Below are 26543 nucleotides of genomic sequence, written 5' to 3'. Positions count from 1 at the left end.
TGATAAGCATGCAGAGTGGATGACGCACAAAACGTTTAAGACAAGCTGGCTGATTATGGTTGTCATGTTGCGAGTTTCTAAGACTACCACTTAGAGGAAGAACACAACCCAGACAGATGCAGATAGTTACAGAGACATACAGAGAGAGAGAGAGAGAGAGAGAGAGAGAGAGATGCAGATAGTAACAGAGACGTACAGAGAGAGAGAGAGAGTGATGCAGATAGTTACAGAGATATACACAGAGAGGGAGAGTGATGCAGATAGTTACAGAGATATACACAGAGAGGGAGAGATTGAGATAGAGACAGAGAAATAGAGAGAGATAGCAGCACATATTTTATATAAGATTGTCAGAGGAAGGAATCTCAGAGAATCTGAGCAAAGCTGAGAGTGGCTGGTGTTGGAGGTAACTAAACAAAGAGAAAAAGGGTAAGGGCACCATTTGCATGGTTGTTAGAAACATCAAGTATTCCTCTATTTCAATGACAAACCATAATAGCCATTTGAACACGCAGTTGCACTTGCATGGTTGAAGTGAAAGTGATGAGATGGAATAAAAGAAAGAAAGAAAGAAAGAAAGAAAGAAAGAAAGAAAGAAAGAAAGAAAGAAAGAAAGAAAGAAAGAAAGAAAGAAAGGAAATGACCATAAATAGACAAGCTCCAGAAATAAGAGAAAGGTTCAGAGGTTTTTGTGATTTAATCTTCATGGCATCTCTTGCATGGGAAGGCAAGCAATCAAACTCAAACTTGGGTATCATATAAACAATGTAAGCTGGCCAGTGTTTTGCTTTCTGCCCTCACAAGTGAGTGAATGATCCTCAATCACGGTCACAGGAGATTAAAATCAAAGTCAAATAAGATTAGCCTTTATCACCCCAAAAGTAATTTTGCCAGAAGTGTGTGCAAGGGGAACTCAACATTCATTTTCAAAGGGCAGAGTCTGGGAAGAAAGTATTGAAAAAGAGTATTTTGAGGGGAAGGAGTGAGTGGAAACACGTAACAACACAATGAGAAAGGTCCTCGTCACTGTGTGTTTTTCCGCTTACCCCCTGCAAACAGGGGGAGCAAAGCAGGGGAGGAAGGGGGTGGCGTGCGTACACTAAGTATGTCTGGTTGTGTGCAAGCGAGAGAGAGAGAGAGAGAGAGAGAGAGAGAGAGAGAATGAGTGATTAAGAGTAGGGGAGAGAAAGTCTTAGGGAGGTATGCAGCTCTCTCTCTCTCTCTCTCCATCTCTCTCTCCATCTCTCTCTCTCTCTCTCTCCATCTCTCTGTTTTAGAGGTATTACCACTTCAGCCTGAGATCCCACCCTAGCCCCCCCCACCCCCACCCCAAAAAAACAACGGGCCATGTCGGGTGCACTCCTCCTCTCCTCCTCTCCTCTCCTCCTCTCCTCTCCTCCACCCCTCTCCTCTCATCCGCCTCTCCCTGCCTCCGGCTCAGTGTGGGGAAGGAGAGAGTAGCGTGTAAAGCGTGATGAGAGAGAGAAAGAAGGTAAGAAAGAAGGTTCAATGGTAGGGAGAGGAGTTTGCTCTCCATGTTTTGGGCTTCCTTGAGCTCCCGCCACCGCGTCACACTTTTAAACATGAGGAAGTCATTTTTCTTTTTTTTCCTTGTGTAAATTGCGTTTTTCCGAACGGTGGTGAAAAACGGGAGCAGTTGTGTCCTTCAGGAGGGAACCACCGCGCGAGGATACACTCCAACACTGCCCGAGAGAGGTACAGCAGGAGAAGGGGGGCTGGTGGTGGTGGAGGGAGATAACATAGAACAGAGCAACATTGGCACCAGCAGCGGAAAAATAATAACAGAGGAAAACTCTGTTGTTTTTTATTCTACCGGAGCTGAGCAAAAGTGGAAATAGGGAGGTGTGAGAAAAAGAAAACGCGGGAGAGAGGAGTAAATCGAAGGCAACACAAGACTTGAAACAAGCCCCAACTCACCTGACGTGCTTGCCAGGTGGGACAGCCTGCACTCTCTAAACCCTCTTTCTCTTTCTCACTCTCTCTCTCTCTCTCTTTCTCTTCCTCGCTTCCTTTATCTCACCCTCAACCTCCCCCTCCTCCTCCTCCTCCTCCTCCTCCTTCTCGCTGGAGATGGTCCGTTGGCGGGCCCTGCTGCTGCTGACCTATCACCTGGCCTCCCTGCTGGCCTTGGCCGCGGCGGCGGCGGGCTCCGAGCGCCAGCGGCACCGCGTCCAGCACGGCCCCTGCACCTACACCTTCGTGCTGCCCGAGGTCGACCACTGTCGCCCCGCCCTGTCACCCCTCCAGGAGCTCCCCCAGGGGGCGGCCGACACCCCGCAGAGGGACTCCCCGTCCCAGGGAGGCCCGGGCGTGGAGGACCCCCCCCGGGGGGAGGACACGGAGGGGAGGGCGGCCCGGATGAAGCACGCCAGGCAGGAGAGGAAGCTGGAGGACCTGGAGAGCGCCACGGAGAACAACACGCTGTGGTTGCGGAGGGTGAGCGATGCCCTCGGTGTGGTCAAACGCGCGGGCGGTCGGGGATAGACGTGGCGAAGGCTGCTCAGGGAATCTTACCTCAAACTTCCAGAGAGTACCTGCTCCTCCCCCCTCCCCCCTCATCCCCCCCTTTCTGCATGATCTCATCGGCTGTGTTTATTCTGTTCACTGTATTTCAGTCCCTGCAGAAAAACGCGATTATGCGATCGCATAATTCAACGCATAATCAGCCAAAGTCTGCATATTCATGTGGGGGCCGCATTTTTTCAAATATGCCGCACTTTCACCGCATAAATAGCCGATTTCCGCGCAAAATATGCGGGGCTTGCATGATTTCATAATCCCCGCATTTTCGTTGCAAAAAAGTCACCTATATTTTAGCAGAAAGTTGAAAAATGTTGCGTTTACCTAACACAAGAGCAGCCATTTCCCCCTGTTGCCATGGGAACGTTATAAAGTGACGTAATTACGCGACGTGAACGCCATCGAAAAGCTGCATTTTTCGCAAGTTCCCGCATTTTCTGCAAGTTCCAGCAATTTCATCGCATAAAGTGGCATAAATGTGCCGAATATTTCATCGCATTTTTTAAGAAAACGTGCCGCATAATCAAGGATTTTTGGCCACAACAATCACAAAAAAATGCCGCGTTTTTCTGGAGGGACTGGTATTTATGTCAGTGTGCACAGTGCGCCTGCCTCGGCCGTCATCAACGCCGTCTATATCTGGCGGCTGAGGATGAACTGCTAGTTCCCATGTCCTTTTCAATATCCTTTTCAATACACACCGGGTTCGCTGGCAAAATCACACGGTTTGGATCCGGGCTAAGGACAGGACTTTAGTGGGGATTAGTGAAGGGTTTTGCTGTGATTTCCCAGATGATCACTGTTTAAATGTTTACTTGTTTTATGAGATTGGAGTGATGTCTGTCTGTATGTGTGCGGATATAGACGGACTGATTGAGACAGATTGTGTGTGTGTGTGTGTGTGTGTGTGTCTGTGTCTGTGTGTGTGGGTCCATGTGTGTGTACTGTATTTAAGACCACTGGGCTGCCCAGAAATCCCGATTGCATGAGAAAGAGGAGAGGGAAGATACAAAAAGGATTCTTTGCTAATATTGGATGGCGGAAAGAAATTGCGCGGTTGGTTATTGCGCGGTCGTTCCTTCTCACTGCCTGCAATCATAACACAGAGTAAGAACTCCCCCAGATAAAGTCCTGCAGGTCGTAGCATTGAAAGTCCATCACCCGGCTGGAGGAAGGCCATGCTTTTCCCCAACAGAACACATCCTTATCAGTGGGAGACGGTGATTAGCGTGTGTTGTCTGCCAGACCGCTGGCCTGTGTCAGGTCATTTCGCTGTGGTTATTAAGAGGCTAAACTGTGGGGAAGTGATTAAAAAGATCTTCAGAAAACAGTGTTTTTTGTGGCAAAGATCATGGAGGTGCCGTCTGCTTTACGATATTTTCTTGCAATTACTGGTCAGGGGCTCTGTCCCGGGTTGGTAACTAGCACCACCTTACCACCACCTGTGCATGTTTTGTATGAGCCCGGCGTGGGCCCGTTCCACTTACAGTTTTTCTCAATCGTTTAAACCCTTTTTCTGAAACTAAAGCTCAATTTCTCAAAACTCTAAACACAAACCTGAGAAGAGTTAATCATTTTGTCAAAACTACACAAATTCTACTCAAAACTGATTTTATCCACGAAACAGTAAACACAGCTATTAAAATGAATATCCCTTAGAGAGCATCAATTAAACACTGGTGTGATCAATTCCATCAAAATACTATTTATATATGTTTTGGCTTTATGTGGCCAAGTTACATATTCCAATGTATACAATTGTTTAGAAATAGCTTTCTTTTTAAAGTTGCAATTAGGTGGTGCATATAGTATAAAGACAGTTGCCAAATTGTAATACCATACTGTGAATATATCATATAAATATTGCATTGACACAATCGTATCAGAATAAGATCCAATGCATATTTGTCTATCCAATGAGCTCCAATGAGCTAAACTCACAATCCCAGCTTCCCAGAGTCATACTGTACACCTGTAGTTTATGCTGCAACATTGTTCTGACAATACACCAATGTTATCTATTTTGGTGAATTACAGTACAGTAATTGCACTGATAAGTAAAATGATAAATACTACAGTAACAAAATGTTTAGACTGCCTTTCGGGGGATTTAATGATGATATCAGTGCAAGTACAAGTACAAAAAGGTAACAAAGGATTTTTTTTTTTTTACTATAATACAGTAAAATGTTCAGCTGAACTGACTGCATAAAAATCTTTCGTAGGCCAACAAAAAATAAAAATAACAATATAAATGAGGTGAAACAGATCTACATGTAAATCTATATGTATCCCACCTCCAATCCTGATCAGGCCAAAGGATCAGGATTGAAACCATAGCTTAATGAAATGATGAGATTTTTGCTTAGAGTTTATCAAAAATGTGAAAACAGTGGAATTGTGCTTAGAGTTTAGCAGCCTGGGGTCTTGTATTTGATACATGAGCTTCAAGTTTTCAGAATTGTGTGCATAGTTCCATTTTTTGTGTGTATACAACCTAGAAAAACTGTAAAAACATGGGCCTGAGCCTGGGTCAGACCAACCTTTTCTTAGTAAGTTGGTTGTCTATAAGTAAACTAATTCCAGGTTGTTTGAATGACCAAAATTTCTTCTCATTTCAAACCGTTACCTTTGATTTGCTGGTGATAAAAACATAAGACACAAGGAAATCTACAATCAGACTTTGCAGATTATAGAGAAAGTAGAATTACAGAAATCTGTTGCAAATTATGCACAGAATCTTAATGAACACAGAAACTTAACTGTGTCTTTAGTACAAGGCTAAAAAACAAGGATTACACTGGCGAGACTGGCATTGCACACACGTGTTGCAGTGTGCATGCAACCTAACATTTGTCCATTGTTACTTTGTTGTAACCTCATTATTTATCGATTAGAGTGATTAATAAGGGTTAAGGCACAGTGTGTCAGATGTAAAGGCATCTAGCGGAACAGATTTGGCAGAAATGGAATACAATATTCTTAAATAGGTTTTAATTATTGTATTATTCCATGATTTTTTGGTTTGTTCCGTACCTAAAAAAATTGCCCCTTAATATCAAAATAGGGGGTGTGTCCTCTTCCATGGAGACCGCCATCATTCTACAGTAGCCCAGAATGGACCAACGGCTTTAGAGGGAATGCCTTTTGGCTAAGAGGTTTAGGAAGAGCCATGGCTAAGACGCTTTTGTGATAATTTTCAAGTAATGTCATTGTGTAGGGGCATAATAAATTAAGATGTTGTGCTTGAGATATGAAGTGTCCTTGAAGCTCAGAGGTGGACAGCAACATACACGCTGCACAGATTGAGCTCAACAAAGCACCGGGCCCCGTGGCATTATACTGTAATTGTCCATGAAGCTTAACCCTCGATCGGACCCACCTCATATAGCCAGTGAATACAAGCTTAGGATATGTCCTTTCACCAGAAAATCCTCAGTTTTTCGAGGATTCAATTATTTAGGAGTTGAAGTTCTTCATTCAAGTTTAAAATAGTGTAGCGGATGGTAGTTTGCGGATGAGCGGAATTATGAAGTGGCACTTCATTCTTTAATACATCTATGCCTTGGCGATGTTTGTTTTTTAGGTAGTTTCCCTGTTCCATAACTAAAGGTACCCTATCACTCTTTCAGAGAAAGTTTGTATCCAAACAGAACGGTTGCACACTGTTACGTTATAAAAAGCAACCTATATGTACGTACCTCAGGGCAAGTCAACATTGGCTCGCAGCGCAGACTGCTATCAAGATGAATGATCAATGCATATTACAGAGAGCGATAATTGTCTATGAAGGTAGTTGACCACTATGGATTCAATAAGAGTACTATCTGTGAGAAACGTAAATAGGCGGTGACATCCCCAATGTCATATACAACGTATCCAGTGACCATGGTGAATAAGACACCGATACCTGATTGTGATACTGATTAAACTGATTAATTCTACGAGAGCATCAATAATTTATCATGGTTGGATTAAAATGGATGTTGCTTTTCCACAAAAACAGTCATACCTACTGGCCCCTGACAAATTACCGGCCAGTACAGGCCAACATAGTTGGGAAGGAAGGATTGGAGGTGGGTGGGGTTTCACTTGGTTGCAATTTGCAGCCTCATTGCTTGTTCCTGCAATATTTCACACACTGGACCTTTAAGTTTACAATATTATAGGACATATAACATTCAGACTATCACAGAAAATAGCTAACCCCCTTCCTCAATCACAAAATATTTAAAGAAAGACGTTCAGCAAGACAATCAAACCTCTCTGCCAGTCGCCCACGGAGACATCCATGTTGTAGAGGAGAAGTTGACGTTAAAAACTATTCAACTATTCAAGTTGTTTGTGGGTATATTTTGATCCCAGTGTTTTTGTTTTTTTTTTATCAAAAGTTATGGAGAAAGATCACGTTTGATGTGAGTTTAAAAATGAAAATGGCTGCTTTTAAGAGTTGAGATCAAATGATCACTTTTCCTGAGTTTCGTGATCCTTTGTTCAGTTTTTTTAATGGCTTCCATTCTTCTCGATCAATCCCCATGTCTCACTCTTCAGCCTGGACTGGTTTTCATCATGGCTGGTGAATAAAGTTGCTTGTGTGGAAGCCTGACATGTTCACTGTCAGGTCCTGATCATTACTTCTCGTCCTGCTCACTCGCTCCACACGCTTATAAAAACACCCGCTAAACAACACAGGAGGGGCGAGCCTACTAGTGCTCTCTGTGCCCTCCTGCTGTGAGACCAGACTTCAATATCACGCCCCCCGTGTGACCATGTCAAGCAAATGCTTGACATGACTGGACCCTTGTGTGTATCTTAGCTTATGTGTATGGTTTGTGTGTATGTGTTTGTTTGAACCAAAACTCAACTGTCTCTCCGGGCCCACCTCTCCTGCCTGGCTTTGGGGGGGGGTTCATGAGGGTACAAGAAGTTGATGAGTCTGAATATGTGCCTTGGATCTCGTTAACAGGTCTTGTAAACCTAAAATGTCACGCAGAGCCAGCAAATAGCTGGGCCACCACCTGTACCGTTACAAAGTTATATGATTTATTCAACGATTCGCCTCCTTGCTTCACAAGGCTAAAGTTCCACACAAGCTTAGCAAGAACGCCGATATGCATGTAAGTGAGTAAGAGTATTCTGACCTTTGACCCCGTGGTGACGGCCCCTTTCAACACCTGGCTTTGTGTTTCATGTAAAACTGGACCATGTGCCACGGTGGGATAGCCTCAGGGTTTGAGTATGTGCACGTGTGTGTGTATGTGTGCGTGTGTGTGTGTGTAGTTGTGTGTGTGTATGTGTGTGAGGGAGAGAGAGAGACAGAGAGACTAGAGCAAGAGAGTGGGTTGGCGAAAGAATATGTGTGAGAGGCAATGTGTGAATGTGTGTGTTTGTCTGTGTGTATGTGTCTAAATTTGACCCTCCCTTTGGTATTCGATAAAAGAAAACACACACACACACAAACACAAACACACACATTACCCCTCTGTGGAATTTCAGAGTTGACCTAGCATCCTATGCCTTGTCTCAGTTCACTTCTCCGGGGAATTCAGAGAGGAGAAACAAGCGATTTCTTTGCTTTTGTTTTTAAACCTCACACAACCCCCAATATTGTGCTCCACTCAACTCCCTGCTCTCCTCGGGGGGTTGATGGAGTGGCTTTGAAAGTGTTTTTAAGGCGACTTTCCGGAGCCCAAACAGCTTATGTTAATACGGTCATATTATGAGAGATGGCGGTGGCAAGGTAACCCATGGAGTTGTTGTTCTTCCAGCCTAGTTCATTAAGGCAACGACACCTCAAGCGCCACCGACTCACCACGCTCAAGACGAAGGAGAAAATATGACATGCATCACGTTATTCAGCGGTGTTGAGAACACACTCAAGTCACAACCTCATTTATTTCAACCTTCAAAACAACGAAGTTGACATGACACATAAATTAGGAGCCGATTCCATGTCTGAGTAAAGCCACCTTTTCCGTGTTTTGGCTTTTGTAAGCCATCAGAGCTGTTCTCATGCTCCTCCATCATAGGAAACCCTCCCTTGTGACGGATTCGTAGACACCCCAAAAACAACATTAAACATTTGCTGTGAGGATCAACACTGAAGCCTTACAGACACTGGGATGAACCCGGCCAATGCTGACCCCCACTGTCTCTCCCACACCCCATCCCCCCATGGGGTCAGAACAGTCTCATTAATAATGAATGCACAGAGAAGGATTCACAAATGTATTTTGTGATTTATATATAAATGACTCTCTTCTCACAAATACATTTCAATGCACACACAAATGGATATCGGTATATATAAATGTAAAATAATCCATAAACAAAAATAAGTTTCACAAACACATTTCTGATCCACACACAAATGTGTCTTGTATTAAATAAATGTAATATAAATCCATAAATATATGAATTAAAAAATATTTGCAATTGTCATCAAAATGTATTTGGATGTTGTTACATTTATATACAAACTGTTAAACTTGAATTTACAAGCTGCTTTTCATTTGTGAACTTGTTGTAATTTGTGTGTGAACTGGTCTGTATTTATATGTGGATTTTTGAGACTCCTGACGTGGCTGGATTCACAAATGCATTTTTTTCAACAAGGAACTATCTGTAGCCAATCAGATGCCTCCCTCGTTTTCAGCCAATCACATGACTGCAGTGACTGGGTTTTTAGATTCTCGGTACCGTTTATTACTTTAACGGCACCGACAATCCCAAACCCAGTCGAAACTAGATGGAAAAAAGTGTGTAGTTCAAAACGTGACGCAGCTTTTACTTCTTCGCCACCTAGAGATTGTTATGTACGATCATTAAAAAAACCCGTTATTTCCCATAGACATTTGACCGAGGGAACCGGGAGGCTCGGAGGCTGGACTTATTCTTCAGAGGTCGGGACTGCAGTCATGTGATTGGCTGAAAACGAGGGAGGCATCTGATTAGCTACAGAGAGTTCCTTGTTGAAAAAAATACATTTGTGAATCCAGTCACGTCAGGAGAGTCAAAAATCCACATATAAATACAGACCACTTCACACACAAATGCAAACAAGTTCACAAATGAAAAATGTCTTGTTAATTCAAGTTTAACAGTTTGTATACTAATGTAACAACATCCAAATACATTTTTTATGAAAATTGCAAATATCTTTTTAACTAATATATTTTTGGATTTATATGACATTTATTTAAAACAACACATATTTGTGTGTGGATCAGAAATGTGTTTGTGAAACTTATTTTTGTTTATGGATTATTTTACATTTATACATACCGATATCCATTTGTGTGTGCATTGAAATGTATTTGTGAGAAGAGAGTCATTTATATATAAATCACAAAATACATTTGTGAATCCTTCTCCGCGCATTCATTATTAATGAGACTGTTTTGACCCCATACCCCCTTCCCCCCCAAACCAGACACGCAGCCTGCAAAACTAATTTGGATCCATGTAGACAAGATGTAATGGCTTCTGCCAGCGTTAAAATAAATGGTTCAGTTTTGGCGGGCAGTGCACCCCGACTTCTGAACTTGAGGTCAATCGAATCAGACAGCTATGATGGAAAGTGTGTGGAAAAGCTCTTTGGATGGACCAGAAGCTTCCGTGAGAAGGAATGTGATCGTGTGCTATCAAGTTGGTTTGAGTTGTGCGGTAATCTCCTCAAAGTCATCTTTCGTTTTTGATGAGTTTTTGAAGTTTTTTTTTCTGGACTGCTTCTTATCTTTGTCTGGTTTTCATCTGTAGCAAAGATGTTGAAGTTGAGTGTAGGATGGGGTTGGGAGAAACAGTATGGATACACACAAAAACACAAGCTATGGTATTCTCTTCAATCGTTCGTGGTCGCGGTGCGGTGCCTATGGCAGAAAAATCCCTTTGATCAACTCCATCTTTAACCCCACCCTCCCTCCCATTAACTCGACTATTTTGCTATGACATTTCTCACCCCAAAAAATATCATTAATTCCCTCTGCGGTTTTCAACCCGTCTTTATTACAAGACCGGCGCCGCATGTCAACCCCCCCGCCCACCACCACCCCCACCGGTGACGTGCAAAACATGGTATATTAAATGCCTGACTGGTGGCTGCGTTTGCCTTCCATGTGCCTCGCTCATGGCTTCCTCGCTTGCTCATGGAACAAGATGGATGGCGTGCTATTTCTAAACCAAGCGTTTTAACATTTCACGCCTTTCCCGCTTCCCAGCGTGTGATTGATTAGAGTTCACACATCCCCCCCTCCCCCATTCGGAAGTCCTGGAAATGGCACGATTTTCCACCATTGGAATGGGATTGTAGCTGTTTGGGAAACGGCCATTGAACCTTGTTGCACGTGGTTTTCAGAGAGGCCATGCTACCATGATGGGGGTGGAAGTCATGCTAAGGGGTTTGTTTTGCCTTGTGCTCTGGGTACGATTCTTACCATATTGATGAATGGATGGATTGATTTGGATGGATGATGAATAGATTGACAGATAGATAGAGAATCGGATGGGTGGATGATACACAGAGGGATTGATGGGAAGTAGGATCGTTTAGTAGAAAGTCTGCTTTTTTTAAATTGGTCAATAATATATTTTTATTACCTGTGTTTCCGGGTAGTTGGAGAGCTTCATCCGGGAGAATGTTCGTTCCGGTAGGGAGGAGAAGAGGAACGAGGTGCACACCCAGACGGCGGCCATGTTGGAAATGGGCACCAACCTCCTCAGCCAATCGGCGGAGCAAACCCGCAAGCTGACGGACGTAGAGACCCAGGTGAGTCCGCCAGCAGGGGGCAGTGTGGAGCTGTTTGAAGACAATTTGAACAGACACGATGGCTGTGAACCATTTGTGGTAAACTCAGACATAATTTGAGAAGATCATTACATGAACGTGCATTGCCAATATAAGCCCATTACCCAAGGTCAGTGTGTTCCACAGGGGAAGAACAATGCATTTTAAGCAGATTGTGTTTCGCTCTACTGATAGGGGGGCTGACAGTGGGGAAGTTAAGAGAAGTGACTGACAACATGCCAATTAAAACATACAGCGCAATGCAACAACACAGATGTGTTTCTCTATCGTGCCACAGACTTGTTATGACAGTCTGCTGGGGTCGCGGGACACTCCCACCCTAGCCAGGTTAACAAAGAACACACAAAACAGTGTAAATATCAAAGCCTGTTAGTTTGAGCTTTTGTTTAATCTGCAATTTGCTAGGAAACACAACACAGGTGCACAGCGAGATAATAGCAGCGTTCATCAAAAGATCAAAGCTGAACTGAAACTCTACATGGAGTCTATTAGTAGCCAGAACGGCAGATCTATCAAGTTCTCATCCGTATTCTACATTCATCCGTGACTCCCTCTGTGCCGTTCTTGTGCTGCCGGTTGATCTATGAGCGAGGGAGGCATCCATTCCTCTGGGTTTGTGGCCGTTGGTAGGTGTTGAACCAGACCAGCCGGCTGGAGATCCAGTTGCTGGAGTACTCGCTGTTCACCAACCGGCTGGAGAAACACATCCTGCAGCAGACCCAGGAAATCTCCCGGCTCAACGAGAAAAATAGGTGAACACACACACACACACACACACACACACACACACACACACACACACAGTCATTCACACACACACACACACACACACACACACCCACACACACATACACACACACACACACACACACACACACACACACACACACACACAAACTCATTCATAGACACACACATACACAAAAAACAATTCATGGGCATCCTTAACAAACACAAATTCCCAGACACACACAAACACACACAAACACACACACAACAACACACATTCATGGTGACACACACACAAATTCATGGCCACACACTGCACACATACACACATTAATGGTTACAAACCCATAGTCTTGTCAACAGACTCAATTCCCACAGATTGACAGACATACATTGACACACACACACACACACACACACACACACACACACACACACACACACACACAAACACACAGTGATTGAGTCCTAGCCTTACTGTATTTGACACAGAGAAGAAACATATGGGCTCATTTATCCCCAGAGGTGCACGCTGTATCAACATTCAAACTTGATCTACATCAGAGTTGATCGTTATTAATGGTGTTAAACAATTGTTTTCCATACAGTAGGGCTTTAAAGCCAACTGCCCAAATGCTTGCAGATGGGATCCACAGGGGTGCACCCTCACGGTTAAGGGCTGTCAAGCAGTCAGCGGGGGTATGCATTAATGTGTGGGTGTGTGTCTGTGTGTGTGTGTGTTTGTATGTGTGTATGATAATGTGTGTGTGTGTGTGTGTGTGTGTGTGTGTGTGTGTGTGTGTGTGTGTGTGTGTGTGTGTGTGTGTGTGTGTGTGTGTGTGTGTGTGTGTTTGCAAATGCACTGCATGTGTGTGGATAGTACCATAACGTGTGAATATAGATGAAAAGGGGTTTCCCATGTCTCCGGTTAAATGAAACAAGGGCGGTACTCTGTCTGGTCCAATCATAAAAGCAGGGGGGTCAGGACGGGTCGCCTGGCAGCGAGTTGGGGGGCGTGTCCCTGGTATCTGGTTGTTTGTGATTCCATCCAACTGTGAGCATGTGAAAGCTGGGGCCTAGCTTTTTACACATCCGATTGGAATCCAGAGGGAGATAGGACCTGCTCCTTTCTATTTTGTATATATATATATAGATATATCTATATATATATAGAGATATATAAGGACCTGGCATATACATTGATGTAACACTCTTAAGGCGCAGTTATGGTTCCACGTCGATGCAACTCAAGGACCACGCAGACGCCTCGACGCAGTCCCTGTTCTGGTTATGCGTCAGGTTTTAGTGGAACCATAACTAAGCCTTTGCACTACAGCTCCTAAGCAGGGCACACACTGAGGCAGAACACTTTGGAGTGAGGGTAGGGTCGGTGGGCTGCTGGGGAGGGGGGAGGGGGGCAGGGGGCAGCGGCCCCCTGTGGAGCAGAAGAAGAACAGAAGAGCTGCAGCGGTCACCACCACTTCTGGACCCTGCAGAACAGAGAGTCTCAGAGAATCTCAGATTTCTACAATGGAGGATGAGTAGATGCTTTTTGTTTTGAGTTTGGGTTCTCGTGAACAACATTGGCTCACAGTTGGAGGAGGCCGCCGTGCCGTGCAGTGAAACATGAGATTTAAAAATGTAGAGACGTTTTGTCTTCATGAAAATGCGCTCTGTATGATGATGAATTCAGACAAAGGAGATGCAATAAGATGATTCACGTTGAGATAAAAATACAGGTCCCTGCCAAAGCAGGCTCCTCTGACTCAAACTTTCTCTTCAGATTGTCGTCAGATGACATATGAGTTGACTCCAAGTTCATGAATACAAAAAACCTTAAATATATATAATATAATTTCTCCTCTACATATGACTCGTCCCATACAAAAAAGTATGTATTTCTTTCCACTACATTTTTTTACTCTCATTTGTATCTTTTGCTTTTGTTCACAATTCATTAATTAATTAATCATTAATAATTATTCATCATTGCATTGCAATGATGGATCCCGACCAGAACATTTTTGCTACTTCATAACTATGTTCCATTGCGTTCCATGAGATTAAATAAACATGTTTCCATCTGGCAACAGCATGAATGGAGACCCAAAAAGTAGCTTGTTCAACGCGTGGGGCTGGAGTTGATTCAAAAGTAACCCCAGAGCTGTGAGTCAAGCCCATAAAGATCTTGGCCAAAGATTTATGATGTTCATTTGGTGCTGAGGGTGTGGAGCAAACAGACATGAACCAAAATGACAACCCAACACACACACACACACACACACACACACACACACACACACACACACACACACACACACACACACACACACACACACACACACACACACACACACACACACACGTACACGTACACGTACACACACACGCACGTACACGCACACACGTACACGTACACGCACACACGTACACACACAGACACGTACACGCACACACACACACACACACACACACACACACACACATACACACACAAACACACGCAGGTGACTGTCAGCTTGTTGAATTATGGCTGTGATGGAGGGGCATTACAGGTTGCCTACCTGTGATGGTCTCAGCCGTACTGCTGTATGTGTACCCAGCGAGACTCTACTCTATTCTAAGGTCTATATATCATCCATCATCACACACATGAGGGCCACTAAATCTTACTTTTATTTGCAAAACATCCACTTTCAACCCCAGCCATAACATAAAGCTAGCTATAACTCCAACCTTAGCCCTCACTCTAGCCCTAGCTCTTATCCAACCCTTGCCTTGTCCCTAACTCTAACACAAACTTTAGCCCTCATTCTAACAGTAGCTCTTATCCAAACCCTTACCTTGTCCCTAGCTCTTACTACGACTTTAGCCCTCACTCTAACCAAAACACTTGCCCCATTTTTTGCTGCAACTCTGATGCAAGCCCATAACCCTTGCCCCTCATCCTAGCTCCAACCGCAACACATGCCCTCACCCTAACCTAACACAACCCCTAGCCCCAAACAAGAGTGAGCTAAGAAGATCTCACGTCCCATCTCCTTTCCTTCTCTCCTTCTCTCCCCCTTCCTCCCCTCGACCGATGTTCTCGGACTGCCCTGCCCTCCCAGTTTCCTGGAGCAGCGGTTCTCGGCCCTGGAGTCCCGCTACGGCAGGGAACTCCGGGAGCTCCAGCAGGAGAAGCAGCAGCTGCAGGAGCTCCTGGACAGGCAGAGCCGCCTAGTGGAACAGCTCCAGGGGGAGGTGGACGGCTCCACGGCCAGCAGCTCCATGCTGCAGAGGCAGCAGGCCCTGCTCACCAACTCTGTTCAGCAGCTGCTGGCCATGGTCAACCACTGCAATGGTAAAGCCTCTCCCAGGGGAGATGGGAGCATACACACTCAGTAGACACGCGTGGCCAATGTGGCATGGGATGTGCCTTTTCAAGACAGCTCGTCAAAGATCCGATGGTGGTTAGGCATGTCAAGGATGTTGACGCGGATATTCCAAATCCAGTCACTCTCTTGCCTAGTGATTAGACTGAAACCTTAGAGACATTATACTGGATTCTTTTTTTGCTGGTAAAGCACATGTTTGATGACGTATGCATAGTTCAAAGGTGACCAAGTCCATTGCCTGACGCCAACTTGAGCTCTCGGTCCTATCTATAAAAAGCAGGTGCTCATCTGAAAGTGTATTCACAGAGATCTCCACGACGGCAAAAGAGGAGCAGGCCAGTTTCAGAGACTGTGCAGACATCCTGCGTTCCGGAGTGAAAGACAACGGGATATACAGCATCCGCCTCCCAAACTCCACCAAAACTGTCAAGGTGCTGTAACGTTACACATAAATCCAATAACCTCTTCCTCTAAATATCACGTACATTCTAGGCATTGTTGCGAAACATTTTATTATTGCTGATATTAAGCACGTAGCCTACCTTGATATTACTGATATTGATTTATAGTGATACTACCTGCAGTCTCCAACCTTATCCACTGTGACATTCAGAAGCTTCATTATTATTATTACGGGCATCGTTGAACTCAGACAAACGATTCGTGCAATGACATTCTCCAAACTTTTCCTGGCACAGTCGTTGACGGAAATGTCATGCCTTCTTTTTGTGGGAGGTAGCATTACAAACAACAGGCACATCAGGCCCTACAGGGCTCTGGATTCAGCCAGTGTATGTGCGAAGGAAATTACATATAGAAGCATATAACGTATAGCTTATCCACCCAAAAGTCATTCGCTATCATTAACTTCACCACAAGCCTATGAGGTTTCCTCAATCAAGACACGCATTATGTGGTCAGATCTTTGAGTTTTTCCAGAGAAAATAAACTTAACAAAAAACTGGTTGCCAAGTCTCTGCACCACTGACTGGCTGGTACAACTGCCTCTTTCCTCCCGCTTACTCCCTCCCTCCCTCCCTGGTTCTTCTCATTTCCTGTGGGTCAAATAAGCCAGTAGTTTGGCATCGGAACCATGTGTTTCCTGCCAGACACGGGCCGTACAGATTGCGATAGATGTCACTGCTCTCCAACTTTGTTTTCTGCCTTCAGTGTGTGCCATTTTATTTCACTGCAGCTGGCAAAAAATGGGAGGTTGCAATAATGTGGTGCAGATTAAAATCGGCATCTTTTTTATATTTGGTGTGTCGGTTTTATTTAGTTGGACAAGGGACAAGCATGCACTTTCCATTTGAAATTTATATTTCCTTCATTAGGAGCGCATGAATGAGAGAGAGAAAAGAGCCGAGACAGATTTCCCGTTTTAGATTGATGAATGCAAAACGGAGTCGTTAAAATTATAAACGTGGCTACATAAAAATACTTAGAAAAAGAACCCTAAAGCCTAATGAAACTGCTGGAGGCCATAAAAAAACAAGTCATATAATACCCAAGTGGTCGGGATTTTGCTCATAAATGATTGTCATCAATAAATTGTGGTAAAGGTATAATAAATATTTATCCGCTCCAAATCAGTATTCAAAACGTTATCTTGCTCCCTAATATACCAAATGATAACACAGCACATCGGAATTCAGCCCCACCGTCTGACCTTGATTAACAATGTCCTATTCTGGCCCATATTTCATAACACAATAACTCATTTGGCATAATTTTTCCCCAAGCAGAAGATAGCGACTTACGACATCAAAATTAATGGCATCCAAGAAGACCTATACTTAACACCCACAATCATCCATTTTTAAGTCCACTCTGCAGTTATTCTGAGAACACAACTGGAATCAATCAGGAGGAAAACGGGTAGGTGGATGCGGTATTCTTGTATGTTATCATCCCCCATAGTCCATGTGTCCATCACCGTGCCACTGAGTGTGGACGCCAATGCAACCGCTTTTCTAACGATTGCCATCTTCAACTTCAAAATCAACTTCAAAACTTCTAAAAGATAAACTATTTTATTACAGTGGTCAACAGTCTCCACAGAGGCCATGTCTAACTCAAACCATGTGCTAGCATTAAACAAGTTATGAAGTCTTAAATCAGATTATCTTTCGTGAGGAACGAGGGGGTGTTTTCCCTGGTTAATCGGTGCTTCCGGTCTAGGGATTATTATCTGACAGAAATGTTATCTAACAACATTCAACAGAATACAGAAGCCAAACATTTCATCAGAAAACTACTGGTAGCAAACATTACATTGTTTTTCGTCAAAGTTGCATTTCTGTTGGGCTGAGCCATCGGCTGTTTGGACAAAATGAGTTTGAATTGAAAATATGGCAGTAACAAAATCCAGTTAGCCGAAAACCAATAAAATACACAAATGATAATGCCACAATATTACAATTACAAAATATTACTTTAACAGCTGAGAGATCTCACTTCTACATATCTGAAAGGAACTGTTTAAAAACTATGTCAAGCCATGAAAAAGCCAATAAAAATGATTTGTTGCATGTGTTGGTGTGTATGTGAGTGTCTCTTGTGAGTAACTCACAAACACGTGCATTTTGTGTGCGTGTTTGTGTGTGCGTTCTTGTGTGTGCTACAAAAAATTAAAATGAAAAAAGCCGTCCAACAAGAGTCTTTGATAACGGAGCACACTGACATGTTCATGGTCCCATCTCGCCTTGATCATGTCAATGCGTGACACCCGTAACAACCATCCCCTCCTTTCCCTCACCACCACTCTCTCTCTCTCTCTCTCTCTCTCCTACTCTCTCTCTCTCTCCCTCTCTCTCTCTCTCTCTCTCTCTCTCTCTCTCTCTCCTTCTCTCTCTCTCTCTCTCTCTCTCTCTCTCCTACTCTCTCTCTCTCTCTCCCACTCTCTCTCTCTCTCTCTCTCTCTCTCTCTCTCTCTCTCTCTCCTTCTCTCTCTCTCTCTCTCTCTCTCTCTCTCCTACTCTCTCTCTCTCTCCCACTCTCTCTCTCTCTCTCTCTCTCTCTCTCTCTCTCTCTCTCTCTCTCTCTCTCTCTTTCTCTTTCTCTTTCTCTCTCTCTTGTTCCCTCTCTCTCCGAGGCCTCGGTGGCGTCTTTCCACTGCCTTGTTCCCGCCAGGTGTAAAACGCCAGCTCTTATCGCACTTCCTCTGCATCCGCTGATGCAACCAATTTCTTCTTCTGTATTTGCATGTTTCACATTTTCTTTGCTGTCGCTCTTTTTCTTCTCCCCCCCCCCCACCTCTCCGTGAACTCAAACTCAGCACTGTCTCTACAACTGAACCCGTTCAACCGAAGCAAACCCAATCAGTAAGCCCCCGACCCCCTCCCCCGGCCCCTCTCTCCCCTCCTCTGGTTCTCTCGGCAGGTGTTCTGTGACATGCAGACCCGCGGCGGGGGATGGACCGTGCTGCAGCACCGGCGGAACGGCTCGGTGGACTTCCATCGCGGATGGAGGGACTACAAGACGGTACCATTCTGCTGACCCCATTCCAGCTGAATTCAGACCTAGTGTTTCTGTACATCCTGGTATGGCGGGGTGGGGGGTGGGGATCTTTAGGTGACCGTGTGCTTGTTGTGTCCGACTGCCCCCCTGCAGCCCAGTCTTACCCTCCCACCCTTCCCAATCCTCATGTTATTGCACCTGCTCTCTCTCCCACTCTCTGTCAAACCCCCACACATCAACCCCCCCCCCCCACACACACACACACACACACCCACACACACGCACACACACACACATCAACACACATTCTGCATTTCCCTTATCCATGGAGCGCTGTCTTTTATCCATCATCCAAGTCCCAATTGGCCTCTCTATCCTTCTCTATCACCCTCTCCCTCTGCCGTTCTCTCTCCGGAAAATTGTGGTGAAAATATGAGTGGTTATGAAAGATGAGCCCCAAGCAACAAGTGCTGACGGCAAAAAACACTGCAGTACAGACGAGTCTCTCATCCTTGGGCCATTCCTCGACCTGACAACAAAAACCACGCTTTAGTGCGCTGTTACGCAGCAGTGTGCCGGACTTGCCGCAGCAGTGCAGTTGTATTCGCCCCCCATGCGAGCCTCAGTGCCGTTGAGGCGTGATACGGTCCGTCAAACGACTCCAACTCTTGTGTTCAAACGACAAAAAATGAGGAGAAACAATTAGGACTCTAATTCAATTGGCCCAACGTGCTAATGAGTGCGGTTTGCCTGGGGTTTTTGTGATTGAAATTTAAATTGAGATGTTTTCTCAACCTTCCTCAGCTGATCAACTCATATGGCTGGGCACGGGAAAAGCGATTGAGTGAGAGCAGATGAGGAAGGGTAGGATAGAGAGAAATAAAATGGATTTATTGGACTCATATCTTTACAAGCGCATTATCAATATGTTAGCTTGTTAAGTGGTTTTCCGGAAGTGGATCGGGTAGTTTCATGTTTTGATGGCACCGTGGCAGTGTGTTTGTGCAGAAGTGCTTTCCTTGACCCTTAAGACACATGCTATTTAAAATCAAGCCATGGTTATTAAACGTGACGAACAACCATCTCTTTACGCTAAAGATAAATGAGGCCCCTGACTTACATGATAGATTGATGAATACAATTAGAATACAATCGCCTAAACTGCGATCGTAATTGTTTTCCATCACCTCTCATGCACTTGTCTTTATTCATTTGTATTACTATGGAGTGACAGGCCTCATTTCAATTACGGAACTGACTCTATAGAGCTAATCACTCCCTTCAAAGACTATATCTGATTCCATTTAATATTGTTCCATTTGTTCAGTTTCTTTCTATTTCAATACAATATATATATATATATATATATATATATATATATATATATTTTACTTTGCCCTAAGACTCAAGGGAACCAAACTCATTTTATTGAAATGTTATTTTCATTATATGAATTTAATTACATTCCACCTTGCCTTGATAAGTGAATCCTAACTGAATCCTAACTGAAGTTGAAGAATGTGTCTGCACTAGTGGGCATTGATCACTTTTAGACAATGCCATAACAGAGAAACCAAAGAGAAAACCTTTTTCTTAATATGTACTGTTACTGAATATATCATTTTAATTATTGTATAATCCCAAGGAAAATGAGAATTGGTGTGTTTCGTTAATTTGAGCCCTACATGGGGAGTCGGACCTCTTCCGCGGAGGCCGCCATGTTGGACCGCCATTGTTTCTATAGTAGCCCAGAATGGACGAACAGCTCTAGAGAGAACGTGTTTTCAAGAAGGGCAAAGCGTTGTAGGAATGATTGGGGTGTGTTATCTCTATGAGCGATGTTGGAGAAGAAATGCAACACACCACGTGGCATTATACTATGCTTCCAAAAAGCTTAACCATCTTGGACGCAGGCATCAAAAGCACTCGCTGGTCAGGAGCTCAACACAGCTTCACACACACACTGTGGCGTTATATACAGTATATATATATATATATATATATATATATATATATGTGTGTCCCAAAAGCTTGATCCTCTCTGGAACATGGACACAAACCGCTGCACAGATGGAGCTCTACACATCCAACCACGTCTCAATTTGTGATCACCTCAATTTAACACACTGGCCCTTAACTATGAAGAATGGCGTCACATGGATTTGGGGTTGGAATTGCATTGCAATAAAATGATATATTTCACGTCTTCAATATTTCCTTTATGGTAAGGCAGCAGTTTTGGGCTTTTTACTCTCCTTGATTTAGGAGATGGGATGGAGACACTCACTGTGGGCTGCTAGGTAAAAAAGTAAAGGCGTCATTAACGTGAATCACACCTTTTTATATCCCCCCCTCTCTGTGGCCACACCCGCAGGGCTTTGGAGACCCGTCTGGAGAGCATTGGCTGGGGAATGACATCATCCATCAGCTGACCAGCTCCCAGGACTACAGCCTGCAGGTGCTTCTGAGGGACCGCGGCGGCAGCGAGGTGTTCTCCCATTACGACCACTTCCACATGGACGCTGAGGACGCCAACTACAGGTCGACTTTCAATTATTTACAATTGACAGAAGGATGAAAAAAAAACCTTTTTTTTTTTCTATCGTAAAAAACTTAACTAGAAGTGTAAACAGTAAATGACATAGATGGGCAAAAGTAATGATTGGAATCAATATTATGGGTTTTTATTATGATATGTTGTGGATTACTATTATTTGCCGTGTTATTATGTTTTTCAGCATAATTATTGGTGCAGTTCTTTTATTGCATAAGTGATTGCTTATCATCAGTGTTCTGAGATTAGTTTAACCACACTACAATTAGCACCTTGCAATAAATAATTTGATGTTGACCAAAATGCCATTCATTTACTGTCACTCAGATATATGAGTTAATAGAAAGGCAGGCTGCTGCTCTAATCTACCGTCATTTTTTTCCCATTATCATGCTGCTGCCCCTGCAAATCTCCATGGCTGGCCTCTTACACGGGTACAGAATAAAAGGAAAACACCCACTATTACTAGCTTCTCGGGAATCTATGAGTAAAGAAAGTACAAACAGTCAAACAAATAATGACAACTCTTGAGCCAGAGGAGGATGCTTTAAAGTGAGCAAAAACCTTCACCAGAAATGTTATTTAACCAAACAATTCTCAGAGGATGAGATGATGATCTACTCATCGCGTGCGAGTGCTTACTCCCTCCCTTTTGACATAATTAGTGGGCAGTCAGTCAGTTCAGTTGATTTCAACAAAGTTGTATGCGTGAGTTGTTCTCCGTTCCCTCTCTGTCGGAGGTGGGCCACCTGTTCAGTCAGAGATGCCAGCTACTTCTCGCGTGAGCTTTTCGTGTATGTTAACGTGTGCGTGTGAGGGAGAGAGTGTGCATATCTTTACGAGCTAAGTATGCACCAGTTTTATAAGGGTGGTGCCGCAATCCTGGCTTTTGAACTGGACCCATTGAGCCAGAGGCCTGTTGTCCACGCAATCATTCAGCCAATGAAACCTCTCTCTCTCTCTCTCTCTCTCTCTCTCTCTCTCTCTCTCTCTCTCTCTCTCTCTCTCTCTCTCTCTTTCTCGTTAGCTGGCCTCCCAGGTCCTCATCATCTTTTTTCCATCAGCATAGGATGATACATTTCAGGAAACATTTGCACAGTACAATAAAGCTGGAAAGTCTCATCTGTGTGGGGAAAAATGAACCTTTCACAAACAAGATAGTCAAAAACACGAGGCATAGCCAACGTGTTGGTTTGTATTGACATTGAGCTATACGCCGGCTCATACCACTGTTCCTTTCAGGCTGCCATGCAGCACACTGCTCGAAGTTGTGTGTTTCACACCATCTCAGCAATTACCTGCTACAATTGACCAAGCACCGACCCCGTGGCCCCCATAAGCCACGAGCACAGCCTCCTCTCTCCCACTTAAGTGGCCGGAGACGCACACGCCGTCTGTCTACAGCCCATGAGTTCGGCGGTCAATGCCCTCTGAACTTAAGCGCTGTCGGGGGGCGGAGGGACAGGGGGAGGTGGGGGTGGGGGGAGAAGATTTGTCTAGTCATCCCAGACAACATGCTCCGGGGGGCTGCGGATAAGGTCACATTCTCTGCAGGGGGGGAAGGGACTGATGCTTAGCACGCCGAACGAAGGGCTGAGACACGGTGCAGACAGCAGTCGACCTCGTGAACTTCCCCATCAAACCTAAACTGGCCCACTCATGCTCCCACACACACACATGCACACACACACACACACACACACACACGATGCAGAGACACAGTTAGAACGCATAGACGCACTTACGCACTCCCAGACAGATGGACACTCGCACACACACACCCTGCAAGAATAAAAACATAAACAGCTTGTACCTCTAGGAATTCTGTGAGACAAATCATCCATTTCCCTCCAAAAAAAAAAGTGATGCAGGGATTATAAATAAAGAATGGTGGTTTCGTCTCACACTCCTTAACCATTGTTGCATAGCAACCCCATCCCGCTGGGCTCCGGCTTAGATCCTGCCGTTCCATGGCAGCTTCACTTTGTTAGGTGACAAGTTTTTCATCCAACTTTAATGCCACTTTCTCTTTTGTTGCTAAAAACCTTTCATGTTTTTTTTTTTCCGTTTTTTTTATTTTATAGCCTCCATGCCCGAGGGTTCAGCGGCACAGCGGGGCGCACCAGCAGCCTCACTCACACCGGCACGGCCTTCAGCACCAAGGACAGGGACAACGACGGCTGCACCTGCAAGTGTGCGCAGATCGCCTCTGGGGGTAAGGAGATGGGGAGCGCCTTCTCTCTCAACCCGCTCTTAATCACAGTTCGACCCATTATTTCTCATTCTTTGACGCAGACGGCCCCGAAGGGCATCTCAGCGCATCTGCCAGCCTTTACACATATATTTAGTCATTCGGCAGAGGCTTTTTAACGCAACTTACAGTAGATCGTTAGACATATTCGTCTGTGATGAGCAGGTAGGCGAGTAAAGGGGGGCTGCAGGGGGGGAATGGGAGGAGGGGGGTAATCATCCAGTTCCTTTCAGCTGGGAGTGAAACACCCTGACCCTCCTAACCCCTTCTATCTGAACCAAATTTAAATCGTGCAGACATGGGTTGATCTTGACCCCCCCCCCCGGTTTCAGGCTGGTGGTTTGAGGCCTGCGGTCCGTCTAACCTGAATGGGATGTACTACCCAGCATCCTCCACCGTGGTCAGCTACAACGGCATCAAGTGGTACTACTGGAAGGGCCCCACGCTGATGGCTACCATGACAACCATGATGGTGCGCCCGGCAAACCTGTAGAGCCGGGGACATTCTGTTCAATTGTTGTGTGTCTGCGTGTGTTTGTGCGTGCGTGTGTCTGTGTGTGTGTGTGTGTGTGTGTGTGTGTGTGTGTGTGTGTGTGTGTGTGGCTGGTTGTGTGTGTGGGCATTGGCAGGTGGGCTTGGTTGAGGTAAGACGAATGGTTCAAATGGAATACAGCCCCCAACGGGAGACTGTTTGAATGCGGAGCTTCAGAACGGACATTTGGACACTCAGGATTCCTGTCTCTTAAACTGAACGATGTTCCGGAGTTCCAGTGGAGAAACTCAAATGTACTGAAAAGTACATTTCCATGAAGTGCCGAGTCTATAATTGAAGAAAACATATTTAAAAATGATTGCTAACCATTGAACTCATCAGCTAGTAAGATATTACAGTCTATAGTGATTTTTTCATGGATTTATTTTCAAACATTTGTGTTGGTCCCATTCTTCTTATTCTAACGGCATTTTACTATCTCAATGGCAAATTGCTTATTTTTTTACTTTACATTTAAAGGACCATCCATGATGTGTCTTTTAAAAGATGCATTTACAAATCAATGCCGTCCCCAGTTAGAACTCAAGCCAAAAAAATTATCTGTTTAAAACCATGCCTTCAAATGCGTTCTTTATGGTATACTTAAATATAAGGGCTACTTTTTACCCATGTGTACAACACAACCTGCAGCTGGGTCCTGCAATTAAACGGAGTAAAAGAAATAAGAAAAAACGAGGTTGTCTTGCGCACTTGGTCCGATGACTCATTGAGAACTGCTCGGTGCCTGGAGACCCATTGGCAACAGGGCGGGTTTATCCCCTGCAACAATGGACCCATGTGCCTGCCTCCGTGAATCGGGCACGGCTTGTGAGTCCACCATGTGGGATAATAAGCGTGAGTCATCGGCAAATGGACAACATGCTGCTTCTTCATTAAAATCTGTGGGGCTCTTGCAATCATGCGAACTTCCGTAAAAAAAGAAGAAAAGAATGTGATGGAAATCACAGATCGGCTTCGATTGTCAAAGTTCCCCCGGAGCTAATGTGGGATAGTGAATGCAGTCCCCTAGCAGTGCACCGAATGCAGTAGACATCGGAAAAACCACCAACACATACACACACGTACACACACCAATACACACCAAAAGTGTGCAACCAACCGGGTATACTCCCTGACCCCTTGGCTAATGGGGTTTCTTGTGACCTTGGGGGTGAAGATGGGGTGATGAATCACAGTGTGTTGGGGGGTCCGGGTTGGGAGAGGGCAGGGTACGGAGCACCCTCTCTCCGGGCGACTGGCTGAACCGGCCAGCTCGAGTGGTTGTGTTCCAGTCCAGTGGAGCAGCCATCTTCTCTGGATCAGGCCTTCCGCCGCCGGTTCTCCATTCAGCCCCTTATTTTATGTACAATAAAAAATTTAAAAAAGGATTATCATTATAATTACTAGGATTAGTGGATATGGAGGACAGGGCACAACTGAGAGCTAGAAAGAGGGATGGGAGTTTGTGTGTGTTATGTATGTTCTCATGTTCTGTGTGTGTGTGTGTGTGTGTGTGTGTGTGTGTGTGTGTATGTTTGTGTGTGTGTGTGTGTGTGTGTTTATATTTTTCTTGCACAACGTGTGTGTGTGGTGTGGGTTGAGTTTCTGCTTCAACAGAGCCTTTAACTTCACTGGGAATTCATCAGGCAACGCTAAGATAGACAGATTGATGGAAAGATGCAGTGGGATGAAAAAAGAGAATTATGGAGCAGCGACGGCCAGGCAGCAGAGAGTGATGGAGGGACCGCAGTTAAGGCCTTGTCCCCTGCCTACTGTCTGCATCAGTGTCTTTAATTTACCCAGGGGTTATGGTGCCTGACGGCTAACACGGATGGATTGGTAGTCTGGTGATAGGGCGGCGATGAGGGGTGGGGTAGTGTGTGCAGGGGGTGTATTTGAGGACTTGCTGTGGATTTACCTTCGAACCAAACCACTATTGTTAAGTAAAGGCAGGCTGCATCAGTAATGCAGTATGCTGTTCTATATCCTGTTTAGTGTTTGTTTTCTCGGCTGCTCTTAAGAGAAATTGGAGGAAGAATAAAGCCGTGGACCAGTAATGCCACTATGATCCACTTGGGGGCACTGGCAGCATGCTTTCTCGTCTTTTCCGCAGTTGTTGCTCCCACTATTACATGCGCTCTTTCCCACCACAGGTCCGAATTACATAACGTCTTCTTCAATATCTTCTGCCCTGCACTCCCGTTCCTCCTATCAGACGGCCTGTTTAGGCCAAACGTGTGGACGGAAGAGGGTGGTTGTTGCGTCAGGACAATTCCAGCTCATCTCAGGAAATGAGG

At 44.7% G+C, this 26543-nt stretch overlaps 1 protein-coding gene across 1 annotated transcript; it reads left to right on the top strand.

The window, feature by feature from the left end:
* Window positions 1-1969: 1969 nt before the first annotated feature.
* Window positions 1970-24207, top strand: angpt2b (angiopoietin 2b; the record flags this gene model as incomplete). Its single annotated transcript, XM_079748994.1, has 9 exons — window positions 1970-2457; window positions 11153-11305; window positions 11975-12096; window positions 15184-15416; window positions 15757-15881; window positions 18832-18933; window positions 21284-21450; window positions 23548-23678; window positions 24047-24207. The coding sequence occupies exons 1-9, from the start codon at window positions 2092-2094 to the stop codon at window positions 24205-24207; spliced, it is 1560 nt and encodes a 519-aa protein (XP_079605120.1). The 5' UTR covers window positions 1970-2091.
* Window positions 24208-26543: the final 2336 nt, after the last annotated feature.

The sequence above is a fragment of the Pollachius pollachius genome, assembly GCF_949987615.1.
Source record: "Pollachius pollachius genome assembly, chromosome: 13".
Classification (NCBI taxonomy): domain Eukaryota; kingdom Metazoa; phylum Chordata; class Actinopteri; order Gadiformes; family Gadidae; genus Pollachius; species Pollachius pollachius.
This window is presented reverse-complemented; position numbering and strand designations above follow the sequence as displayed.